Here is a 25,378-nt window from a genome sequence, read left to right as displayed (position 1 = left end):
GTGATTACATTTTCAAGCAATTTGGGTGCATAGATCCTGAGAAGTCAGTACCCAGAACAACTACCTCTGGCCGTAATAACAGTCTTGACACGCCTGTTCATTGAGTCAAACAGAGCTTGGATGGCGTGTACTAGTACAGCTGCCCATGCAGCTTCAACACCATATCACGGTTCATCAAGAGCACTGACTGGCGTATTGTGACGAGCCAGCTGCTCGGCCACCATTGACCAGATGTTTTCAATTGGTGAGAGATCTGGAGAAAATGCTGGCCAGGACAGCAGTCGAACATTTTCTGTATTCAGAAAGGCCCATACAGGACCTGCAACATGCAGTCGTGCATTATCCTGCTGTAATGTAGGGTTTCGCAGGGATCGAATGAAGGGTAGAGCCGTGGGTCAAAACACATCTGAAATGTAACGTCCACTGTTCAAAGTGCCATCAATGCGAACCAGAGGTGACCAAGATCTGTAACCAATGGCACCCCATACCATCATGCCGGGTGATACGCCAGTATGGCGATGACGAATACATGCTTCCAATGTGCATTCACCGCGATGTTGCCAGACACGGATGCTGTAAACAGAGCCTGGATTCATCCGAAAAAATGATGTTTTGCCATTCGTGCATCCAGGTTTGTCACTGAGTACAACATTGCAGATGCTCCTGTCTGTGATGCAGCATCAAGGGTAACCGCAGCCATGGTCTCCGTGCTGATAGTCCATGCTGCTGCAAACATTGTCAATCTGTTTGTGCAGATGGTTGTTGTCTTGCAAACATCCCCATCTCTTGACTCAGGGATTGAGACGTGGCTGCACGATCCATTACAGCCATGCGGATAAGATGCCTGTAACCTCAACCGCTAGTGATACGAGGCCATTGGGATCCAGCACGGCATTCTGTATCACCCTCTTGAACCCACCAATTCCATATTCTGCTAACAGTCATTGGATCTCGACCAACACAAGCAGCAATGTCGTGATACGATAAACCGCAATTGTGATAGGCTACAATCCGACCTTTATCAAAGTCGGAAATGTGATGGTACGCATTTCTCCTCCTTACATGAGGCATCACAACAACGTTTCACCAGGCAATGACGGTCAACTGCTGTTTGTGTACGAGAAATCAGTTGGAAACTTTCCCCATGTCAGCATGTTGTAGGTGTTGCCACCGGTGCCAACCTTGTGTGAATGCTCTGAAAAGCTAATCATTTGCATATCACAGCATCTTCTTCCTGTCAGTTAAATTTCACATCTGTAGCATGTCATCTTCATGGTGTAGTAATTTTAATTGCGAATAGTGTAATAAGAAATGGGGGTTCCTATTTTAAAAAACGCAGTTGATATCCATTTGACCTATGGCAGTGCCATCTAGTGGGCCAACCATAGCACCGTCTGGTTTCCCCCTTCAAGCCAGACAAGTTTCGTTCTTTGTGGTTTTTTTCATTTTATGCTTATTTCGTGAGATATTTGGCCTAGTCACGATCAATGGACCACCCTGTATATAAGGTAATTTAGAAGTAATTCTCATAATTATCAGTATGAATAGAATAGCACTATTCACAACTTTTTGTTGTTATACTTTACAGAAATAGCCTGCAGTGGTTGTTTCTGGTTGTTGATGTATAACATGACTTGGTCCTAATCCCTGGAGGCTCTCCTTCATGATAGGATTTACAGAATGCAAAGTATGAATGAATGAATGAGTGTCAGAATTTTGGTTCACAATTCTCATTGCCTGACCCATAAAAAAGTACTAGTGGGCATGGCTAAGATTTAAGCTCTTCAAGAGAATTTTAAGTTTGATTTGTCCTTTTCTATATTAAAATCTAGAATTTATAAAATTACATGCTAGTGAGGCACATGCAATGAAGAAAATAACCACACAAGCTGTACAATAATGTTAGATTGAAGACCAATGGCATACTTGTTTTCAACAGCTGAACAAATCCGCAGTGTTGAACATTGCGTTTCCTCTTTCATTCCATGACTTACAGTACTGTTCCTTTTTGTATTCTATGGGCACGGACACTATATATAAAAGACTCAAAGAAAAAAAAGATCAACTGAAATTAGGACATTTGAATAATGATTATGGAATCCCCGTGTACTATGTCTTCACTCTTACAGAAACTCTGTTACAAAATTTCACTATTTCACATATCAACACTTGCTGCCAATTTTAACCAGAAACCACACGTCAATTCAGTGATTGACCTGTAGCTCTCTGGACCCCTATGTGTTTCTTTACAAAAATGGTTCAAATGGCTCTGAGCACTATGGGACTTAACTTCTGAGGTCATCAGTCCCCTAGAACTTAGAACTACTTAAACCTAACTAAGGACAGCACACACAACCATGCCCAAGGCAGGATTCAAACCTGCAACCATAGCAGTCACGCAGTTCCAGACTGTAGCACCTAGAACTGCTCGGTCACCCCGGCTGGTGTTTCTTTACATAGTGAAATCTTGGTGAGATGTTCTTCAGTCATCCATGGATAAGTACATATTCAGTGGGAAATGGTTTTGAGTATAAATTGTCATAATGGCTGCTTCAGTAAGTAGTATTGTAAATATGCACATCTATTAGGGGATTACAGATGTTATAGAAACAATATTCTGAAAAGGAAAGTTACCACTCACCATATAGCGGAGATGCTGAGTCACAGATAGGCACAACGAAAAGACTGTGCAAGGCAACAAGAGAAACACAAGAAAGAAAAGAAAGAAGGACAGACATTGAGTACAGCGATGCAGTAGAAGATAGTAACAAGGAAACAGCACTGGGTTAAGATCAAAGTCTTACAGTGTTTTTGTTGTGCCTATCGACAACTCAGCATTTCCACTATATGGTGAGTGACAACTTTCCTTTTCATAATATTGTTACATTCCACCCTGGATTTTCCATAGTTAGATATTATAGAAAGAAATATAGGCCTATGCACTATTATAAGCAATATTTAATAAATTTGTGGAATGATACACATTATTATAATATTTCTCAATTACTATAGATGTAACTACAAATAAATTTAACAAAACACACTGCAGTTATTAACACTTAGGTATGAAACTATTTAATTCATTACCAAGACAGGCACATCATGTCTCACTAAAGGCCTCTAAAAGTAAAATACAAAAATGTCTGAGAGAAAAGGGTTTTACACCACCAGATAATTTAAAAAGTGCCTTCATTCAATAAATTATGTGTTCTCTATTGTATAGTGTTCTTTTCACATATTTGTATTTGTTATTTGATCATATATATTTTAGAGAATAGTATTTAGTACTATATATTATGCAACCACATTTTTTAAGATGTCAGTCCCCACTGTAATTTTTTTAAAATTATTCATGATGATATTGATTGCATGAAAATACTTAAAGATATATGAATAAACTACATATATATTTTTTTAAAAAGTGATGAAACGTCTATTGCTTTAGGATACACTGGCATTCAAGCACAGAGGTTTCCATTGATTAAAGCCACAGTTAAGATAATAAGATAATAAGCGAATTCAATATTTCTTGCAAGGATATATACCTTTCACCTAGACTTGATGTTTTAAAGGATCATGCTTCTATTATTGTGAGATATCTGCTTCTTTTTCAACACCTTTATCTTCTATTATCTCACCAATGACATGACACTAGTGCCAAACAAAACAAGGTATTGAAACTGGACATTACCAAGTTTTTTGTAGACTGTGTGCTAGTTTTCATCATGGTTGTTATTAATATTAACTTTTGCCCTATCAGGTTTCTGTAAAAAAGTTTTAATCAAATCAGCAGTAGACACTACAGAAAATATTTCCCCAAAAATTGAATGAGACTGCTAGGAGATCCAGTGAATTCTCAGTTTTTGCAACAAAATTATTTTGTCCCTTTTGCAATTGCTTGATTCAGAGGCTAAATATTTTTGGTGGTACTGGGAAGAACAAAATCAAATTCAATGTGTTGCACTGAAAAATGTTTCAGGAGAGCTGGAGATCTGTCTATAAGAACCGCCACCTTGTGAATTTCTTCAATAAATTTGTGATCAAGTGATTTTATTCATGTAACAAAATGTTTGTCTGTCTTCCATGCTCATTGCTGATATGTTTACTTGCAAAACAGATTATGTATGTTTTAAAAGCAGCAAAAATTTGTAGGTTTACAGATGACAAGCAACTTCAATTTCTCTGTCCCACCAGCATTGGTGTAGGCAACTGTTGTTGTTGTTGTGGTCTTCAGTCCTGAGACTGGTTTGATGCAGCTCTCCATGCTACTCTATCCTGTGCAAGCTTTTTCATCTCCCAGTACCTACTGCAACCTACATCCTTCTGAATCTGCTTAGTGTATTCATCTCTTGGTCTCCCTCTACGATTTTTACCCTCCACGCTGCCCTCCAATACTAAATTGGTGATCCCTTGATGCCTCAGAACATGTCCTACCAACCGATCCCTTCTTCTGGTCAAGTTGTGCCACAAACTTCTCTTCTCCCCAATCCTATTCAATACTTCCTCACTATTAGCACCATGTCTATGCTGAACTTCCAACAATGGCTAGTTTCTTCTTGTACAGTGTGAGACTTGTCAGGGATGAGTTTAGAAAGCATTCCAAATTCATCTTCATTACATAGTTGACTTTTCATATTGTCCTATGAAGCCTGCTAAGACAAATTTTTCCAGGCACTAACATCATCTCCATTCATGGATTTAGCTTCAAGACAGAGTCTTCAGTAACTAATTCCAATACATCTCTAAAACTTACTGAGCCAACCTGAGTCCACAATAACATTTTCTACATTAACCTTCCTTCCAGTTTTTTGCTTAGCTTATGGGTCCACTTACAAGTGATGTATTCATTGAATTAAAGTATCACCCAGTTCAATGTACCCCCATCGTTACTTTCTACAACTTCATTATCTTTACACAGGCAATTTGTTGAATATCCTTCTGTTTGTTAACAAAACTTTGCAACATTGAAGGTGGCATAACAAGAGACTGTCTAAGGTTTTTTCTAGGGAAAACATCTAGTCTCCACACTTCCAAATCATTTGCAATTTATCAGCACCTGAAAATTTATTCTTCTTATTTTGCACAGCCATAGTGTGGAACTCAACACACTTTACTGTAAGAAAATGAAAATGTTGTTCACCATTCATGTAATTTGTCACAGTAGGGGAGGAGGGGTAGGCAACCTCAGGTGATATTACCTGCGAGGATTGTGTTTTGGTGGTCACCAGCTGGAAGAAGAAATGTAGCTCATGTCCTGTTCTTAACAAGAGCAAATCATTTTCATTGTGCTATCTGATAACTTGCTCATTACTTGCAGAGAAGCTTTAATGAGCCTAGCACAGTGTTGCAAAGAAAGACTTCTGACAGATAGGCAGCATGCCTGTGGCGGCCACACCGTTCAAACACGTGAAGGGCTGAACTACAGCACAGCCGACACAAGTAAGCGACGCCCGGCATTAACAAGTGCAGCTATACTGCTACACCGAATTTTAGCAATGGTGTGTTGCGGACATACCGTTCAAAAACGCAAAGGGCTGAACTTCAGCACAGCCAACACAAGTAAGTGACGCCCAGTATTCACGAGTGCAGCTATACTGCTAAGTCGAATTTTGGGAACGCTGCATTGCACACCGGACCCACGGAGCAAAGCAAGTGGACAGTGTGAGCCGGTCAACGAAATGCGACACACGTCTCCGCTTCACCGACTTCGCCGTCATGGACCACGTGCATCGAGTCAACGCGACTCCCCCGCAAATGCGTACACGCAGTCTGAAATGCAGATGTTCGTTTCACAGAGTGCACCTTTCCGTTTGACAGTGCCTTCCTCCCTTCTGTGGACATTGCGGCACTTCCGCTCGCATCAGGAGCTGGACATTTGGCGACGCGGCCTTGATCTCACTCGGTCCATGCGGTCGCACCACAGCTCATCATTGGATTGTACACCCTCCAGAATCTGTGATCGAGCCATACCGCTAGGGCAACACGCCTGTACGGATGAACATTAAGCATTTGTAACGTAGTGTAAGTCTTCCAAAGAATAAATGTGTCACGACAAAACTCCTGTAGTCATTCCGTCACCAAGCCTCTCCATTGAACACAGTGCGTGGGCACGGCAATAAAGCCGGTTCACCGCACGTTAATGACCTTAAGCGGTGATACCACACATCCCTGCTTCATGTCTTATGCAGGAGAGGAAGGAGAGGAGTGTTCTACATAGAAGATGCTTTAAATAGCCTCATATGGAAGTGTTTGTAGGGCTGGAGTCTAGAAGCAATTTAATTAGGAAAATGGTTTAGAGGGGAGCACCTTAATGAAGTTTTACTCTATCATAACTGGTATTTCCAACATTTTACCTGTTTCATCAGCTATGTTGTATATCATTTACATGCATTAGAGACATAAGAAGAGTTTTGATTCAAGTGTTTTTGGTGCCTCCACGAATAAATAAGCATGCTTTTGATCTCAGTAGTCAATCACAGATTTCCTTCAGCACCACTCGGAACAGCTGAAACTTTGGAAGACTAAGTAAAAATTCCAAATGCATGGTCAAAACTAATGACACATCCTGCTGATGACTATCTGTGATAGAAATGCATCTTTAGGTTACTGAATGTTAAGAAATCATTATTTGAGAAATTAGCCTACTGCAGAATAATACAGTCCACACGCAGATCATGACATAGGAGTACAGGACTAATCTTACACAAAGTATTTGTTACATGTTTACAAAATTGAATAAAGATCTGAGAGGAAACATTTGTGTGGATGATGACATGGTTGAAGAGATGGTGATGAGATGAAGTTTAGAGCATTTGAAGGACATCTATGAAACCAAGGTAAAATTCTCTGAATAAATTGACAATTGGAGTTGATAAAACAGAAACTGATTATTGATCAATTCTACAAATTCTGTAAACTAACTAAAGGGTATAATATCCTCCAAATGTTCAATCAACCTTTCTAGTTTCTTGATGATATTCAAAACAGGCCATTAAAGGATGTACTACAGTGTGTAACTGAACAAAGCAGTTATATAGGGGCTCACAAATGAATTTTGGCTACTTGATCCAGTGTATACAGAAAACTATTTACTGTATATGTATTCAAATTTATTGTAATGATGTTCAGACTGTGTAAAGCAGGATTTGTATAGTTAGTTGTGTCAGTGTCATGACTTGCCACTGGAACCAGTGCTTGTTTGATGCCATAGTACTGAAACACAAGCATTAGCGTGCATTACAGTTGCAGACAGTCAACGTGGCTCTGGACAAGGTGTGCCTTACTCGTAAATCTGTTTTATCAAAACAAAAGCAACAGAACTGCTGCTCTTCATGCATATCAACACATTAAAGGAATATGGAAAGGTCCTCTTTCCACACTGGAGTCAAAGAGCATGATTCAGAAGTTCAAATGAACTGGCAATTTGGGAATTGCATCAGAGAGAGGTCAGTGGCCAATTGCATCACAAATTTTTGAAATGGGTGCTACTGCAATGGATGAGAATGTTGGAAGGAATGTGCGATCTTCAAGCAATGCACAAGCTGCGTCATGACAGCTGAGGGATTCCATGGTACACCATTCGGCAAGTGCTGCAAACAATTGTGAATTGTAATTTTTAGTGTAGTTCCAGGCAATCATTGATGCAGATGGTCTTCAAATTGAGCAACATTTGTAGCCTGGATTGTAAACATGGTATGCAATTAACAAGTGTTACTCCCTCATGTGGAAATTAAAATGTGTTTCTTTCAATGATTCATTCATTGCTTCTCTTCTGCATGTCCTTACAAACGTTTCCACAAAGTTTTGTTGTTCTACAATCACTTGTTTTTCATGAGTGCCTTCTTGAGTAGTGAAAATTTAATTATAACCATGCTGCACATTTCTTTAGAGACTTTCATGTACCATAAGTAAAGTAACTTTTATAAAAATGAAACATGTACTTGTTATGGAAAAAGGCAACTAAAACCATGTAGGACCTACATAATGTAATAGGTAGAGTCACTTACTTTTATTAAGTTGTTAATTCCATTACTTTCCTTTTCATTTTACGAGCAAAGGTTTTTACAATATTTATTAGATAATTTGTTTCAGAATAACCACAAAAAGTCACATAAACAGTAGCCCCTATTTCACAATGGTCCTTCAATATTAGTTAGTTGTTCTCCTTGACATCTAGCCATTCTCTTCTAGTATTACTCTACAGCAAAGCTTTCAAACTTTTCCCTCATGGTGACACCCTTTGTAATATACACAGTATCATGAGATACCCTTTCACTAATATTAATAAATACATTCTACTGTAACAAATTATATTTTAAAGAGATTTTAATTTTTACATTTCATTTCTAAGTATAGTATAGTTATAAATTCAACACCTTTTCACTTTTCAGTGCTGTTATGAATTCAATGATGCATAAGGGCTTGATGTGCATTATATATCTGTCTTATATTAAATCTGGATGGAGGAGAAATTCACAAGCACTTCCTTATCTAACTTTCTCGATATTTCACATCTGACTGTTTGTATATCAGTCATAGAAAATACACTTTCCCATGACTATGTTGTGGAAAACTGCAGCAAAGTGAAGTGTGCACTTTTTTTGCTTTCCTTTTTTTACTTATGCAGGGTAATCTTGCTGAACAAAAATCTAGAAGTTGCATAAATAGAATTTTTGGTACTTAAATTCTAAAGTGCAGTTGTTTTTCAGGTTGAACATTTCATCCTCTTCAACAGGTTGAAGTTCACAACTACTGCTAAGAGTGAAGTATTTGTAATACTGTCCCACTGGTTTATAGCTAGTGTTGAGAAATATCCATGCAGTTTGTCTGTCAGTTGCACTTAGTGGTCATAAATCAGTAGCCACATTTTGTTACTAACTTTTCATTTAGCTGTCTATGGATACATTTAAAAATTGGATTATCTGTTTTTCTCAACCATATATTGATTTTTATCTCCTAAGGTTGCAATTTTGTTTGTGATCATGAGGATATTTGCATCCTAACCTTATGGACTGGCAGTTGTCTTTTTGAATATTTCAAATAAATCAGGAAGGAAAGCTAGTTTTGTGCTGCACAACTAATCTTTTAATGCAGCCACAAACATAGTTTTGTTTTGTTGCTCAAACAACTGCATCAATAATTATTAAATTCATACACATGGCTAAATATTCTCCCTCTTTATAGTCAGCAGACTTCTGTATAAAGAAGAAGGTTACAGTGCTGTCTTCCCAGCACATCACATGTATGAGAGAATGGTCTTGACCTGAGAGGCCTGCTCTTACTTTATCATTTTACCAGTCATGCCCAAACCTGGTTTCCAATCCTTCCCAATAAGTTTTGCTACAAGCACTTTCCTATGTAGAAAGCAGTGCATAATAATTAAGTTTTCATTTTTGTTGCTTCACCAGTGTCATAAATCTTTTACAGAATCTGTCACTGATGGGGCACCATCTGTGCATATGCCAATGCAATTCTTCCACGACAAACTCATTGTCTCCATGTATCCATTTATTATTTTAAAAAACCTTTGACTCTGATCATTTAAGGAATTTCCTTGCAACAGATATAATGCTCTATTATGTTTCATTCATTAATGAAACAAATAAAAGAAGCAAGCTGAGCTAGGCCACATACATTGGTAAATTCATACAGTTGAATTGCAAAAATTAAATTTAAATGATGGAAAATGCAGGATGGAATAGTGATAATATTATGAAAAGCGTAGATTGCTACTCACCATATATTAGAGATGTTGAGTTGCAGACAGGAACAACAAAAAGACTACTAAGCTTTCAGCGAGAAGGTCTTCCAATGAATTAGACAACATACACACACACACATTCACACAAATGCTGCTCACACACATGACCACTGTTCCTGACTACCGAGGCCAGACTGGGAGCAGCTGTGCATGATGGGAGTAGCAATCTGGGTGGTGGGTGTAAGGTAGAGGGTAGGCCAGGGAGGAGGAGCGAGAGCAGGATACTGGTGAGGGATTGTAAACTGCTATTTGAGGGAGCATACACGGATGAGGTGGAAAGAGGGTAGTGCAGTCAGGAGGCTAGCTGGTGGATGGGGAGTGGAAAAGGAGAGAAGTAAAAAGACTGTGGGTGCACTTGTGGAATAGAAGGTAGTGGAGTGGGAACAGGGAAGCTATGGTGTATGGAGGACAATGACTAACAAGGTTGAGGCCAGGAGGGCCATGGGAATGTAGGATAAATTGTAGGGGGAGTTCAAAGAGTTCCCACCTGTGCAATTCAGAGAAGTTGGTGTTCGTAGGAAGGCTCCAGCTGGCGTAAGTTGTGAAGCAGTCATTAAAATGAAGAACACTGGGATGGGGAGCATGCTCAGCAACTGGGTGCTCCAGCTGTTACTTGGCCACAGTTTGTCAGAAGCTATTTATGTGGACAGACAGCTTGTTGGTTGTCATGCCCAGACAGAATGAAGCACAGTGGTTGCAGATTAGCATGTACATCACATGATTGGTTTCACATGAAGCCCTGCCTTTGATGGGATACATGATGCTTGTTCCACCAACTTGAGTTGTAACAGAGTGTTCAATGTTTTCAAATATACCCTGAGTCCATCCCACAACTGTGTTATCAGCCATGGGAATTACTTTCCACATCACTTACCTACTCAGAGCTAAACATTGTTTTCATTATAGCACAGCCTGCTGGAATGATGGCTTTCTCTGTAATTACATGAAGTAATGTATTTTTTGCAATAATGTCAGCTACAAGACAACTAGCTTCTTCATTTTAATCAGAGGTCTTAAATTTCTTAGTACACAAAAAACTTTGCTGATTCTTCTGTCTTGGAATTTCATTGAAACACTCAAAACTTTTTCCTTGTAAATGTTTGTGTTTTTCTGGAATATGATGGAGCAGTTTATTTGGTACCATGCCTGCACTGTAAAGTTTTTCTCCACATTTTTCAAACTGTGGCATAGGACATTCTTCATTTCCAAATCATATGAACCCCATTTTTTAATATTCTTCATTGTACAGCCCCACTTTTGTGTTCTTGCTACTGCATGATGGTGCTGAACAAACAGAGGCTTGAGGTGCACTATTTGGTTGTTGTTCAGTATCTACTGTAGTTTCAGACACATTGCTTTACTATTTTTCTGCAGCTGATGTTTCATACACATCTTTCTGACAATAAATTTATACATTTCTGGTGACTATGTATATTATACCTGTTTGAAAAAAGTACAATAATGGCACATGACAAAAACAAAACAAACAAACAGACTGGAGGAAAAGTGTACAACCCTCACTATCACTGCTTGAAGAGCTTGTTAAGACATGGGCTGACAGAGGGCACCAGTGTATGTCAACAGAAGAGAGACATCTAGTGTTGTAATTGGAAGTTATGTGCCCAAAATAGTGGAAATTAACATCCCAGTCACTCATTTAATACATGATCTATGGTTAAAATGTATGAACAGGAGGATATTTTGCATTATTTTATCATACATTTTTCATTTGTTTTACATTCTGAGTTTATTAATCTCACAACACCCTTGATTATACTACTTGACACTCCAGGGTGAAAGAATATCCAGTTTGGAAAGCTCTGCTCTAGAGGTATATGAGTTAAAGTAAAATCTGGAGGTGGTCAGTAATATTCTTGGCCAAAGAGGAGATACAAGTATTTGAAAATAAAGTTTGTAGAAAAATCTTTGGTCCATATTATGATAATGAATTGCAAAGTTGCAAGAGAAGATGTAACACTGAAATCCACATGATGGCACAACAAGCAACAATAATAAGCATAATAAATTCCATAAGACTTCAGTGGGCAGATCATATGGTGAGAATGAAATCAGTAGATAACAAATTAGAGGCCTTTGACTGTGTAAATCACAGAATCCTCTTAAGTAAATTGGAGTATTATGGTGTCACTAGCAATGCTGTGAAAAGGTTTGAGTCTTACCTAGCTAACAGGAAACAAAGGGTGTTGTTGTGAAATAGCTGTGGAGTAAGCAGTCAGTCTTTATCTGACAGGGAATTAGTTACAAGTGATGTTCCTCAAGGTCCCATCTTGGGTCCATTGCTTTTTCTTGTGTATGTTAATGATCTCTCATTTGTTACACTAACAGATGCTAAGTCTGTTTGGTTTGCAGATGATACAAACATTGCAAGAAGTAGCAAGTCAAGTAAAGATCTAGAAATGACTGCTAATCAATTTTTCACTGGCATTAATAAATATTTTAATGCAGTTCAGAACCTGTAAGAGATTCCGTCTGGCATATGTATAACGTATGAAGACATGGAGATCGAAGAGGTTGACAGTGTTGAATTTCTGGGATTACAACTCAGTAATAAATTCAGTTGGAAAGGGCATGCCACAGAATTGCTGAAGCTCCTAAACAAGTCTGTATTTGCAGTGAGAATGATGTCAGATGTATGATATATCAATATAAAAAACTTCCATACTTTCATTCTACACTCCTGGAAATTGAAATAAGAACACCGTGAATTCATTGTCCCAGGAAGGGGAAATTTTATTGACACATTCCTGGGGTCAGATACATCACATGATCACACTGACAGAACCACAGGCAAATAGACACAGGCAACAGAGCATGCACAATGTCGGCACTAGTACAGTGTATATCCACCTTTCGCAGCAATGCAGGCTGCTATTCTCCCTTGGAGACGATCGTAGAGATGCTGGATGTAGTCCTGTGGAACGGCTTGCCATGCCATTTCCACCTGGCGCCTCAGTTGGACCAGCGTTCGTGCTGGACGTGCAGACCGCGTGAGACGACGCTTCATCCAGTCCCAAACATGCTCAATGGGGGACAGATCCGGAGATCTTGCTGGCCAGGGTAGTTGACTTACACCTTCTAGAGCACGTTGGGTGGCACGGGATACATGCGGACGTGCATTGTCCTGTTGGAACAGCAAGTTCCCTTGCCGGTCTAGGAATGGTAGAACGATGGGTTCGATGACGGTTTGGATGTACCGTGCACTATTCAGTGTCCCCTCGATGATCACCAGTGGTGTACGGCCAGTGTAGGAGATCGCTCCCCACACCATGATGCCGGGTGTTGGCCCTGTGTGCCTCGGTCGTATGCAGTCCTGATTGTGGCGCTCACCTGCACGGCGCCAAACACGCATACGACCATCATTGGCACCAAGGCAGAAGCGACTCTCATCGCTGAAGATGACACGTCTCCATTCGTCCCTCCATTCACGCCTGTCGCGACACCACTGGAGGCGGGCTGCACGATGTTGGGGTGTGAGCGGAAGACGGCCTAACGGTGTGCGGGACCGTAGCCCAGCTTCATGGAGACGGTTGCGAATGGTCCTCGCCGATACCCCAGGAGCAACAGTGTCCCTAATTTGCTGGGAAGTGGCGGTGCGGTCCCCTATGGCACTGCGTAGTATCCTACGGTCTTGGCGTGCATCCGTGCGTTGCTGCGGTCCGGTCCCAGGTCGACGGGCACGTGCACCTTCCGCCGACCACTGGCGACAACATCGATGTACTGTGGAGACCTCACGCCCCACGTGTTGAGCAATTCGGCGGTACGTCCACCCAGCCTCCCGCATGCCCACTATACGCCCTTGCTCAAAGTCCGTCAACTGCACATACGGTTCACGTCCACGCTGTCGCGGCATGCTACCAGTGTTAAAGACTGCGATGGAGCTCCGTATGCCACGGCAAACTGGCTGACACTGACGGCGGCGGTGCACAAATGCTGCGCAGCTAGTGCCATTCGACGGCCAACACCGCGGTTCCTGGTGTGTCCGCTGTGCCGTGCGTGTGATCATTGCTTGTACAGCCCTCTCGCAGTGTCCGGAGCAAGTATGGTGGGTCTGACACACCGGTGTCAATGTGTTCTTTTTTCCATTTCCAGGAGTGTATTATGTCACGTGGGATCATATTCTGAGGTAACTCATCAAACTGAGCAAAATTTTTTAGCGTGTAAAAGCAAGTAATAAGACTCATTTGTTGTGTAAATTCAAGAACATAATGAAGAAACCTGTTCAACGTACGTGTTATTCGAACCACTGCTTTTCAGCATATGTATTCCTTAGTGTAATTTCTCGGAAGTAATATGTCTCTGTTTCCAACCAATAGCTCAAAGAAAAAGAACAATCTACATAAAGACCTAAAATCACTTACCTTATTCCAAAAATGCATGCAATATTCAGGAACACACATTTTAAATAAATTTCCAGCAACCATTAAAAACTTACTTTCAGATAAAGCACAGTTTAAACAGAGTTTAAAGCCTATTTGATAGGTAACTTCTTCCACTCTATAGATAAATATCCTAACAGGGACTGTTAGACCAGCTTTAGTAAAAATGTCTGTTAGATTTCAATTTTGACAGAACATGGTCACAACAGTCAAGTCTAGGTACTCTGTGTATTACAAATTTAGTGAAAGTGCATAACTATGTTTCATTCTGACATTGTATTATTGTGAATATTGGCAGTTCCAGTTTTTTATAATGTAACCACATATTTTGACAATCTCCTGATAAATGACCACTGTAGCAAGTATTATATTCAAACGTTTTTTGGTTTTAATGTTATACTTTCTGACTAGTTCCACATCCATGTCAATCATCTCATTTTTGGGGTTATGGAATGAAAACTGAATCTAATCTAATCTAAGACCACCTGGTTTCAAGAATATTCATGGAGAAATCATTTGGCAAGAGACCAAGGGGGAGATCCAGGAGTACATGGCTAAATGAATTTAAAAAAAAAAAAAGGTGCAACAGGATGGGCATAAATAATTGGCAGGAAGTAGCACAGGAAAGAGGCATTTGGAGGCAGCATGGGCGATCAGCACAGAAGCTTCAAGCCCCTTAGAAGCTAAGAAGAAGAAGACGAAGAAGAAGAAGAAGAAAGAGGAAAATTAATTTATACTCTTTAATATAAGTTCTTTTCCAATAATTTTACCCAGATGGTGTTTTAGTTGCATTAAATTGATTGAGAAATATTCCTCTAAGGTTGGTGAAGCAAATATCTACTTGACTCATAGGAATATCTAAGAAACATTCACCTTACACTTTTATGTAAAATTGTAGTCTTACGCGGCTTTTAACAGATCTTAATTCACTAACAAAAACTACTGTTGAAATGCACATCATTACTAATTATTGATTTAGTGACATGTAAATCATCAGAAGTCCCAATATCTCTTATCTACATTAAATTTATGACCATAATATTTAAGCTTACAAGTATATTTTGAATTACATCTTCTATGCATGACTTCTTTAGTGGGAGTCTTACGCGGCTTTTAACAGATCTTAATTCACTAACAAAAACTACTGTTGAAATGCACATCATTACTAATTATTGATTTAGTGACATGTAAATCATCAGAAGTCCCAATATCTCTTATCTACATTAAATTTATGACCATAATATTTAAGCTTACAAGTATATTTTGACTTACATCTTCTATGCATGACTTCTTTAGTGGGAAGCAGATGTAGAAAACTACCCCAATTGTCACATATGTAACTATGACAAGGACATATGCAACTGACAAATCACGACCCTGAAAAAATAAAATTTAAGAAAATTGGGTTATAAATTAACAAAACAGATTTATATATGGCTGTGAAAACTGATTTCTTTTTCTGTTTTCACATAGCGTGTGCTGCTATATGCATTTTCATTATTTGTAACTAATTCTAAATATGTGTTGCCAAGATCTTACATAATGCTTACACCAATTAATTTTTATTAATAGAGTATCTATTACACATAATCTTTTGTTTTTTTGTGGGATAGAGATATGACGATTACCAACTTACACAAAACAAAACAAAAAAAAAAAAAAAATTACCAGTTATTCAGTTATTCTCACTGACAGCCTAATAACAAATTTGTTTACAACCCACCTATCTGTACACAATAATTAATAAGTTCACGTAAAGATCTTTGAAAGAGCTCAGGTAACACCATTTCTTTCACCTTACAACTCTTTTATAAACTGAAATTTGAATTTTTGTTTTGAAGGTGTATATCATAATTCACTATATAAAAATTAATACTGAAGCAGCTACAACAGATCACATAATAACATAAAAGACTTAAAAACAATGACTACCAACTGTCCACCAAATATTGATTATCAGACCTTTACAAAAAATGAAGTATGTACAAAGTGTACAACAGCTTCATACACTATCTGGTCAATAGTATGTCTATTAGTGGACATTAACATTGGGTGTACCCACCCTTCATCTTTATGATAGCATGAACTCTTCTGGGGACAGTTTCAGTGTGCTCTCTATATGTATGTGGAGGAGCAGCATCCCTTTCTTCATCAAGAGCCAAAACCAGATTAGGTAATGATGTAGGATGCTGAGGTCTATTGCAGTATTGATATTCTAACACCTCCCAAATGTATTCCACTGAGTTCAAGTTACAACTATGGGCATGCCAGTCCATTTCAGGAATGTTACTGCCAATAAACCATTGTGTCACATATACTGCTTTATGAAAGGATGCATTGTCATGCTGATCATCTCAGAACTGTTCCTCTACTGTATGCAGTACTCAACATTCTGTTGTTATGCTACTGACTTTTAATCACCTCTGGGCAGTTTCAAGTAATTGTACATGTTGCCATCATGTGTTGTATCACATTAACAAACTGAAAAATGAGTGTTTGTTAGTGTTGTGTGCCACAACACAGCTGGTGACTGCTGAGTGAACTTGCATATGTTCCATCACTCAGACTGTGACAACCTGCATGTGAATTTCATAACTTGGCTGATGCTTTCGGTTGGCGAACTTTTCAGTGAACTGCAGACTTGATATGTTGAATGGCCACTGGCATTTCCTTCTTTTCAGTCACCATGGCGTAACCCTCTCTTGCTGTTGTTATGCAATATCTGATGGCTCACCACATGGAAAGTCAAAAGCATACAAAAGGCCTCCTGGGCAGAGTACTGCTGCAGCTAGTGGTAAATTTTTTGCCATTCCTGCTGTATGAGGAAAAGTCAGAAGACTGCATTTTTGTACAAAAAGCAGCTGCATCAGCACTTTACAGCTCTCAAGGTAAAAGAAAATGATACTACTAGATCCCTTTACTTATCATGGTTTCTGCAAGAAACTTATCAGTTGTTGCACATTTTGACCCTTCTGATGGAAACTGATAAACTGAATTTTGACAAAATTTGTTCCTCACTAGGTGCTCATTACAAAATACATCATCATGTGATTTTTTGTCACCTCAAGTTTTACCAGTGTCGCAATCAACTGAGTCAGTCATACTGAGCTTGGTCGACTGAATTTCAGGGACTAAGTCATCGATGCAAGTTTCTTATGCCTACCACCAAAGAATCTTATGCAGAGGGCATGATGAGAGACATGATCATATGTGCAGCACCCAGTAAAGAGTTTCAGTTACAGATTTTACTGTTTGATGGCCCCTCATTGAATGAAGTGTTGCATTTAGCTTAGACCTATGAAGTCACACAAGTGGCAGGCTGCTGGTTAGATTCCTTGGTGAGCATTGCCATGGTAAACAGTGAACATGGACTTGTGGCAGATTTGGCACCCAGTGGTGACAATGCAGCAGTACACAAGCAACAGTATGCACATCCTGCCACATGTAAACAGGGGGTCGCATGCCACTCCAGCTAATGACAACCTTACCTGTACTGCCTGACCTTTCTCAGAAGCATGCTAGAGACAACAGCCCATTCTAATGAGCAGATTGCACTAAATGTTCATGTCAGGGTCACATTGAATCTGTTTGTCAAGTGGCCATTCCTGTCTCGTGATCACAAGATGAAATGGGCATTAATGTTATATGTCAAACAATAGGAAATCCAGGATGGAATAATGACAATATTGAGAAAAGGATAGATTGCTATTCACCATATAGTGGAGATGTTGAGTCATAGGCAGACACAACTGTCTGTCTATGACTCAACATTTCCACTTAATGTTATATGTTCTGCACCATCCACTCAAGGGGGTTCCTTCAATAAGCTACTGTTTGTGGCTGGCAGGATGGTCAACTTTCAAGTTGATACAGGTGTTGCCCCAAATCTCATTAGCTTTCAAATATATTTACAGTTAGGGGAACCAACAGTAACTAAATTAGTTCAATGATTTGGTCAGTTACAGCAAGCAATGCATTTCATTGAAAAGTAAGTTTACCATGGAAGCCATTTACAAAAACATGACCAGGACATAACTTTCTTAGTCATAAACACTACCGATACCAAAAATCTCTTAGGTTTGGATGCAGTCACGTCTTTTGGATTTTCCATCAATGACACAGTCAAGATGGTCTCTGAGAATGTTCCTTATCAACAACTGTATGTGCTCTGCACTGAATTCCCCAACATTTTTTCTTCTGGATTGGGAAATGTGAAGAGTTTTGAAGCTGATAGTTTGCTGAAATCTATGGCATGACCTCAATTTTTTCATCTTTGGGCAGTTACATTTGCACTCTGTGGCCAGGTCAAGGATGAATTAGACAGGCTGCATGAATAGGGTGTGATAGAACTTATATTGTTGAGTCAGTGAGCTACTGTCCTGGTTATGATCAGGAAATCATCTGGCATAGACTGACTTTGCAGAGACCTCAAGATCATGGTGAATACTAGAGCCGATGTGGACACATACCCCATTCCAAAGCGTGAGGAGCTATATGCAAAACTCATGGGTGGGCAATTTTTCTTCAAAATTGACCTCACTGAGGCATACTTACAGCTCCCACTACACAAATGTTCAAAGAAGATATCAGTGATTAACACACCACATGGTTTATACAAAGATAAGCAGTTGGTTTTTGGAGCCTCCAGTGGCCTGGCAATTTTCTAGAGGTTCCTGGAACAGCTGCTTCACAATGTGCCGGGTTTTATTAGCTACTTGGATGACATCATCATCACAGGAAGTTCCACCAAGCAGCATTTAGCAAACCTGAAGACACACTTTTCTTCTTTTGTGGGAGGCAGGATTAACTACTTGACTGGGTTGTTCCTTGCACCACTGATATGTGTCAGTGCACTTTTCTCAAATCAAGTGATTGTTGGGATTGTGTTGACAATAAAAAACTTATGGAAGCAGGAATGTGAATTATGAAAATAAGCACATTACAATTGATTTATTTTGACAGTCTCATGAAGGTTTTTACTGGAGGAACAAAAACATACACAACACATTTTGGAAAATAGGTGTTCCAAGAATTTCTTTTTTTAGTAATACATTTCACAATTGAGTTTCTGAACTATGCCTTGTAGGAATAACATTGCAAACAAAGAATAGAAATCTCAGTGTTAGGTTGGTACCCATCTGTGCACATGCAATCATTGTTTCAATGTACCAACATGTGAACTTACAAACTGTTCAGCATATTTGTTAATCTGATTAATTATTACTGTTAAGAACCTCTCATCAAAAACAAATATGAAAATATGAAGTGGACTCTTGTGGCTGGGGTGAAACTCTAAATATACTTTGTCCAGTCTACCAAATGTTGTCAACTATGGGCCCGAGTGCAGTTCATCAAGCACACAGCTCAGTGCCACTAGGCAGTTCAAACTCAGTTTGTTCAGCACGGTCGAATGGTTTAAGTGTCATTTCAGCAAACATGAATTTTTTCAGCCTTAATTGCAGTACTGAGGCCACATCCTTTCTCACAAATGTGCATTACCAACGTAGAAACATGTGAAAGTGATAACACCCATGCCATTGGAGGTGAACCTCAAACAGCTCCACATTAAAAATTACAAATTAAAGAAAATTCAGTCCAGTAGCATGTCATATAGCTTATCCATTGCATCACTCATGTAAGAAAGCAGTGGTTTTCATGTGATTGGCCATGCATGAAAAGACATTCAGGGAACTCAAACAGTGTCTACTCTCAGCATCTTATCCAGTGACTTTCCAATCTAGGAAGCAGTTAGTGGTTTCAACAGACATGTTGAACTATGGGGTGGTGGCTGTCCTCACTCACTGAGAGGCTGATGGTTCAGAGCATCCCATTGCGTACACTTCAAAAACCCTCATCTCCGCACAATTTAAGCACTCTCAGATTGAGAAAGAGGCGCTGGTAATGCAATTGACTTTGAAGAAATTTTTCCTCTGTATGGCACCAAGTTCCACATGACAATAGACCATAAGACATTGATCTCATTGTCCAACACAACAGTTCATGTTCCAGATCATACTGCTCTTTGGCTCCAGCACTTGGCTATGTTCCTCTCAGGATGTACCTATGAAAACCATTTCAGAAGCACATCTCACCTCACAAAAGTGAACACTCTTTTTTGCTTACCTCTGGGGCCAGACTAAAAATTTGATCAAGAGGAAATTCTTTGTTTCTGTCTGGATGATGAGGCTCAATGAGCTGTGGACAATTTTACCATTATGAGAGCTCACATCACCACCATCGCAGAGGTCGACACCATTCTCAAACAAGTTCACACCTTCATCTTGCACAGGTGGACAGAACCTCTTTGCCACCACTATGGGCTGTGACACCATTTGCTCCTTTTAGCCAGAGACCACACTGCACTGTACATAGTGAATCCAACAGCCTTATGACAACAGATCCTACATTTGCTGCATGAGGGACATTGGGGTGCTTTCAGGACCAAACTGTTTGCTCAGTTCCATGCTTATTGGCTGGGCATTGACTGGGAAATAGAGAGCCTAGTCCGTCAATGCAACAGATGTGTGGAACAGCAGGCAGACCCATGTCAGGCTTTTTCATCTTGACCAGCAGCCATCAAACTTTGAGAAAGAGTGCACCTTGATTTTGCAGGCCTGTTCCTGAATATCACATGACTCACCATAACTGACAATTTTTCCAGGTTCCCATACATTTTAACTGCTTTACAACCACAGTGGAATACACAATGACAGCATTCTCAAAGGTTTTCACCTCTGAAGGCCTACCATAGACATTAGTGACCAAGCACATCTTTTCATCCCAAATCGAATGGAGAGGCAGAGCGGATTGTCTGGATATTCAAACAGCATATTAAGAAGTAAGTCTAAGATGCTTCCATAGAAGACACCCTAACATTTTTTTAAGTTCATTTTGGGTGACACCATTCAGCGCCAAGAGCCCATCAGAGCTTTCACATAGACATCAACCCCATTCTCTTCTGCATCTACTCCTGCTTGCAGCCAAACCCCCATTTCCTCCTACCACCCCAAAGTTCCAGTCTGGCATGTGGGTGTGCTCCTAGGAGTTTGGCTGATAAGATAGGTTGTTCCCAGCCACCATTCATCAGCAATGAGAGCGTAGGCTTTTTAGGCTTGATAATGAAGACTGGACTGTCACCCGACATCAGAACCTGCTCTGGTTACACACCTGCACCCTGCAATCTTTTTCTTCCCAATCCTTCCATCCTACCCCATTTTCACATCCTACAGAGAAAGAAGAGTTCATCCTTGAACCCCTCCCTCCATCCTCCTCCACCTGCCCCCTCTCATTCCATTGTTAGTTGCTCCATGCTATTGCAGCCACAGGGGACAAGACTGGTCTTGCCACTGGCTTCCCCACCATGGGGCAGACTGACACTTTGCATCAAGTTACCACAGCTGCAGATGCTCCTGGAGTGTGCACCAGAGAAGCAGCCACCGCTCTGGACCCCAGTCATCATGACGTCGCCTCCAGTGTCTGCCACTTCATCCATGGTGCCACTGCTGTCCAACTGATGTAGTCCCCTCCGGTAGGCCACTTCCAGCCCTATATTCAGGTGCCCACTGACCAGGGGCACCTGGAGCCTCTACCACGAGAGGGGCTGCGGAAGCAATGGTGGCCATACACCTCTCTCTCTGTGCAGCATGGGGCCAGGCCCAGTAGTCGGTTGGTGTGGTAGACTGACACTTATCACTACCTTTTGCCATCTGCCTCACTCGAGAATTGTATGCGGCACCAGTAACTTGTCATGCTGACACACCACAGATGTTGCTCACTGCACTGAGCTAAGGTCTGCTAGCCATGAATGTAGGGACCAACACTAGAGGTTCCATCATTGGCCTGCAGTGTGAGTCTACAACGCTGGCTGGCTGCATTGACTCAAAACTAGCACTGCCAACACTGGTGATGTCTACAGATGTCTATACCTAGGCTGTCATGAGACTCCTACTCTCTGTCTATGCTGAGTTGTCAACTTTTAACTATTGTGCAGCCCTCAAGATTTAGATGTTGTTATGCTACTGACTTTGTGTCACCTCTACGTCGTTTCATGTTATCATATGTTCTGCTGCCATGTGTTGTATCAAACAGATTCAAAATCCAGTGTTCATTCCTGTTGTCTGCCACAACAACGACAACCATTGGTTTTATTTTTACACTGACTAGTTTCACCTATGATCAAGAGTGATCTTCAGATCAGTACTGCAGTCTGAGAAGCTTCATGACATAGGTAAACAAATGTTATGATACAACATATTTACCTCTACCTCACTAGGTTTCTGACACTGCAAAGATTAGCTAAGGATGGCTGTGGATCACAGCTGAAGAAAGTCAGTGTTGTGAGGTATAACAAAAGAAGAAAAAAATAATTTTGCAGTCGTGGCTCTCCAGATTGACAGTAATGTCATATTTCACATTAATTAATATAATGAGTCATCAGTTGATCTCGAAAATTTCCAGTTATTTGAACACCACCATATTTTGCACTTCAAGAGGTTATAAAACTTGTCTACAGCTGTGGTATGGTATATAAGTTAATAAATACATCATTGCTCTTGTAGCTTATGTGTTGAAAAGAATGCACATAGAAAATTGCTACATTGCAAGGAAGCATATTAGCTGGCCTATCTTTAGGAGGCAAAGTAACAGTATTGCCAGTAGGAGCCTTTAAAAAAAATATCTATCTTTCGTAACTACTAGTTTTGGATGTTGGGAAGGAGGATCATGTCATGCAGATCCCAGTTTTGAAAGAGACCTAGGATGGAGGGGACCAAGATAATAGGGGAACTGAGCAGGAGGTGAAAGATGGTACAAGGTGGATCACTGCTTAGCTCTTCAGTTCAGAGGAAGGAAAGGCAAAGAAGTAAAAATTGATTAAGAGGAAGAAAAATGAGAAGTGAAATGACTGGAGAATGTAAGCAAGCAATAGGATGCTTTTTTCTGAAATTCAGTATAAGACTGGCCCTGAAAATAAACTATTTGTATCTATAATGAAGTAAAATTTCAGTTTTTTTTCTTTTCTATAGGGATAATTTTTTACACACGAATAATGTTAACTATTCTACAACACTAGTGGCAAATAAGGAAATGAGCATCCTGAGATGAAAGTCCTAGATGGACAAAGTTCTATTCTCATATTGTACAAATAGCACACCAGATTTGATCATGATTATGGGATCACACACCCTTGGATGGACTATAATAGATATTAATTTTTAAATGTCATATTTACAATGCAATCCTACGGACTTAAACACAGAGCATTATAAATAAGTTAGTGTTACCTTGGGAAACAGTCTCAAGCTTCTGCCACTTGATGTAACAACTGGTCAATGTGGGTTGTTAATAATGCAGAATGGGCCAGCTGCCATCTCATAATACCCTACACATATTCATTGAGGGGCTAGTATGTCAGTCATAGTGACCAGGGGCACTGACAAACATCCTGGAGACCATGTTAGGTATAATAAGAACTGTGTGCACAGTCATTGTCATATTACAGAAGTAAATATTCATGACATTACAGGAAATGGCATTGCTTCATCATTAGCAGGATATTAAACTCTAAGGTCTGTGAATGATCAGGATAGTGCACTAGATGTAGCCTCAACTGTTTAGTGCTCCATCAACAAATACTAGTGATTATCTGCTCACTGAAGGCTGTGGCATGATGCTCAGAATTGGTTCCACCTGTCACTTCTGGACAATGAAACACTCAACAAATGATAAGTACAGATGTCAAGGTAGACTCTGTTGTCATCACAAAGTGGAAATTCTTGCAAGTCAACCCAACAGTTGTGTTTATCATTACATCATTTAAGTTGGGTATCAAAGTGATAAGCTGTGGAGGGACACCAAATATGCAGTACATTTGCTCATGGCCCATTTACCAATGAAGGATTCATAATGTTACTAGCTGATAAATTAGGTGCAAGATTAGTTCTTATTTGTACTGTGTACTGTTATGCATATTTAGGTGATCTAATTGGCTGCCCAGAAATGATACATGGTAAGGTGTATTTCAGTGGCCACTCTAGCCCAGCTCAGGACAAAGACCTGATGTGGGTAAAGCCCATATGAAGGAACTGGACAATGGTCACTCACTTAGCAGAGTGTGGAATGACTAGAAATGGCAAACTCTGAGACAAGCCGAAAGATGGCATCTTTGAGAGTCTATAACAATTTACAGTCAAGTATCAAATGCAAATCTGAAGAAATTGGTAATTCCAGAAAAATGAGGTGCATTCAATGACGGAACAATAATATCAATATCTTTAGAAGAATGAAAGATAATAACATTGCAGTATAGCTATTATCACTGAAAGCTAAGTACCTGTACCTATTTCATTTCTGGATTGATTACGTTTTTGATATCTTTTCATTATGCAAATGTTTTCCAGAACATCATATCCTCCACAATGACACAGAAAATGGAAACAGCATGAATACTTCATATTTTGTCATACTTGTGAATTTGTTTATTGAACTGTTTACTATTTTGCCAGAAATTTTACGTAAATATTGATTGCAAGAGCTATTAAAAAACTAAGCTAATTTAAAGGTGATCAGTTGCATGTGTTAGTGGACACCACAATTGAAAAGAAAACTAAAAGACACTTCTGTCAAGAAGGCATAAATATTTATGTAAGCAATATTTAAGGACAAGCTGTTGTCATTCGTCATGAACAAACTTGTGCAAGAATGCTGGCGTCATTATTTTTGACCCGACTCTTACTTACATTTATTATAAATGATATGAATGTAACCAAATTTTTATAACATTTCCCTTATTTAAATATTGTTATAACATATTAGTTTAGTGCAGGAAAGTGGTCAAGGTGAGTCAAATCATGTCTGTAGGATGTAAGAATGATTTACATTTGGTGGGAATGGCATTCAGCCAGTCGAAAAGCAAACAGTAGTGGAACACTACAGGAGTCAAGTGGAGATTGGGGCTTCTAGAGTGAAGAGCTCAAGGGAGCAATTCTGGGCACTTTATGTCAGGTGATGGTAGAAGGCTGATCTGCATATGGTAACATGTGTGATTCAGTCATATAGGTTATTGATTCTGGGTGGTGAATGGCCGATACAATACTTTAACTTTTGAAGGATCTCTAACTCACAAGAGATCTGAATGTGCTCCAGAGTACCTAGAACAAACTACTTCTGCTTGATTTATGAAAATGAGAATAGACAGAGTGTGAATTACTATTCTGTGCATCAC

At 39.7% G+C, this 25,378-nt stretch overlaps 1 protein-coding gene across 3 annotated transcripts in view; it reads right to left on the bottom strand.

Moving 5' to 3' along the window:
* Positions 1-25,378, bottom strand: part of LOC124723125 (sodium-coupled neutral amino acid transporter 9-like) — a 345,123-nt gene that overhangs the window by 26,297 nt on the left and 293,448 nt on the right. For all 3 annotated transcript variants that reach the window (XM_047248313.1, XM_047248312.1, XM_047248311.1), the window contains exon 10: positions 15,430-15,534. In XM_047248313.1, coding sequence (XP_047104269.1) covers positions 15,430-15,534 — 105 coding nt within the window. The remainder of the gene's footprint in view (positions 1-15,429; positions 15,535-25,378) is intronic.

Source organism: Schistocerca piceifrons, chromosome X, assembly GCF_021461385.2.
Source record: "Schistocerca piceifrons isolate TAMUIC-IGC-003096 chromosome X, iqSchPice1.1, whole genome shotgun sequence".
Classification (NCBI taxonomy): domain Eukaryota; kingdom Metazoa; phylum Arthropoda; class Insecta; order Orthoptera; family Acrididae; genus Schistocerca; species Schistocerca piceifrons.
Note: the sequence above shows the minus strand (reverse complement) of the source record. Positions and strands in the feature narration are given on the sequence as shown.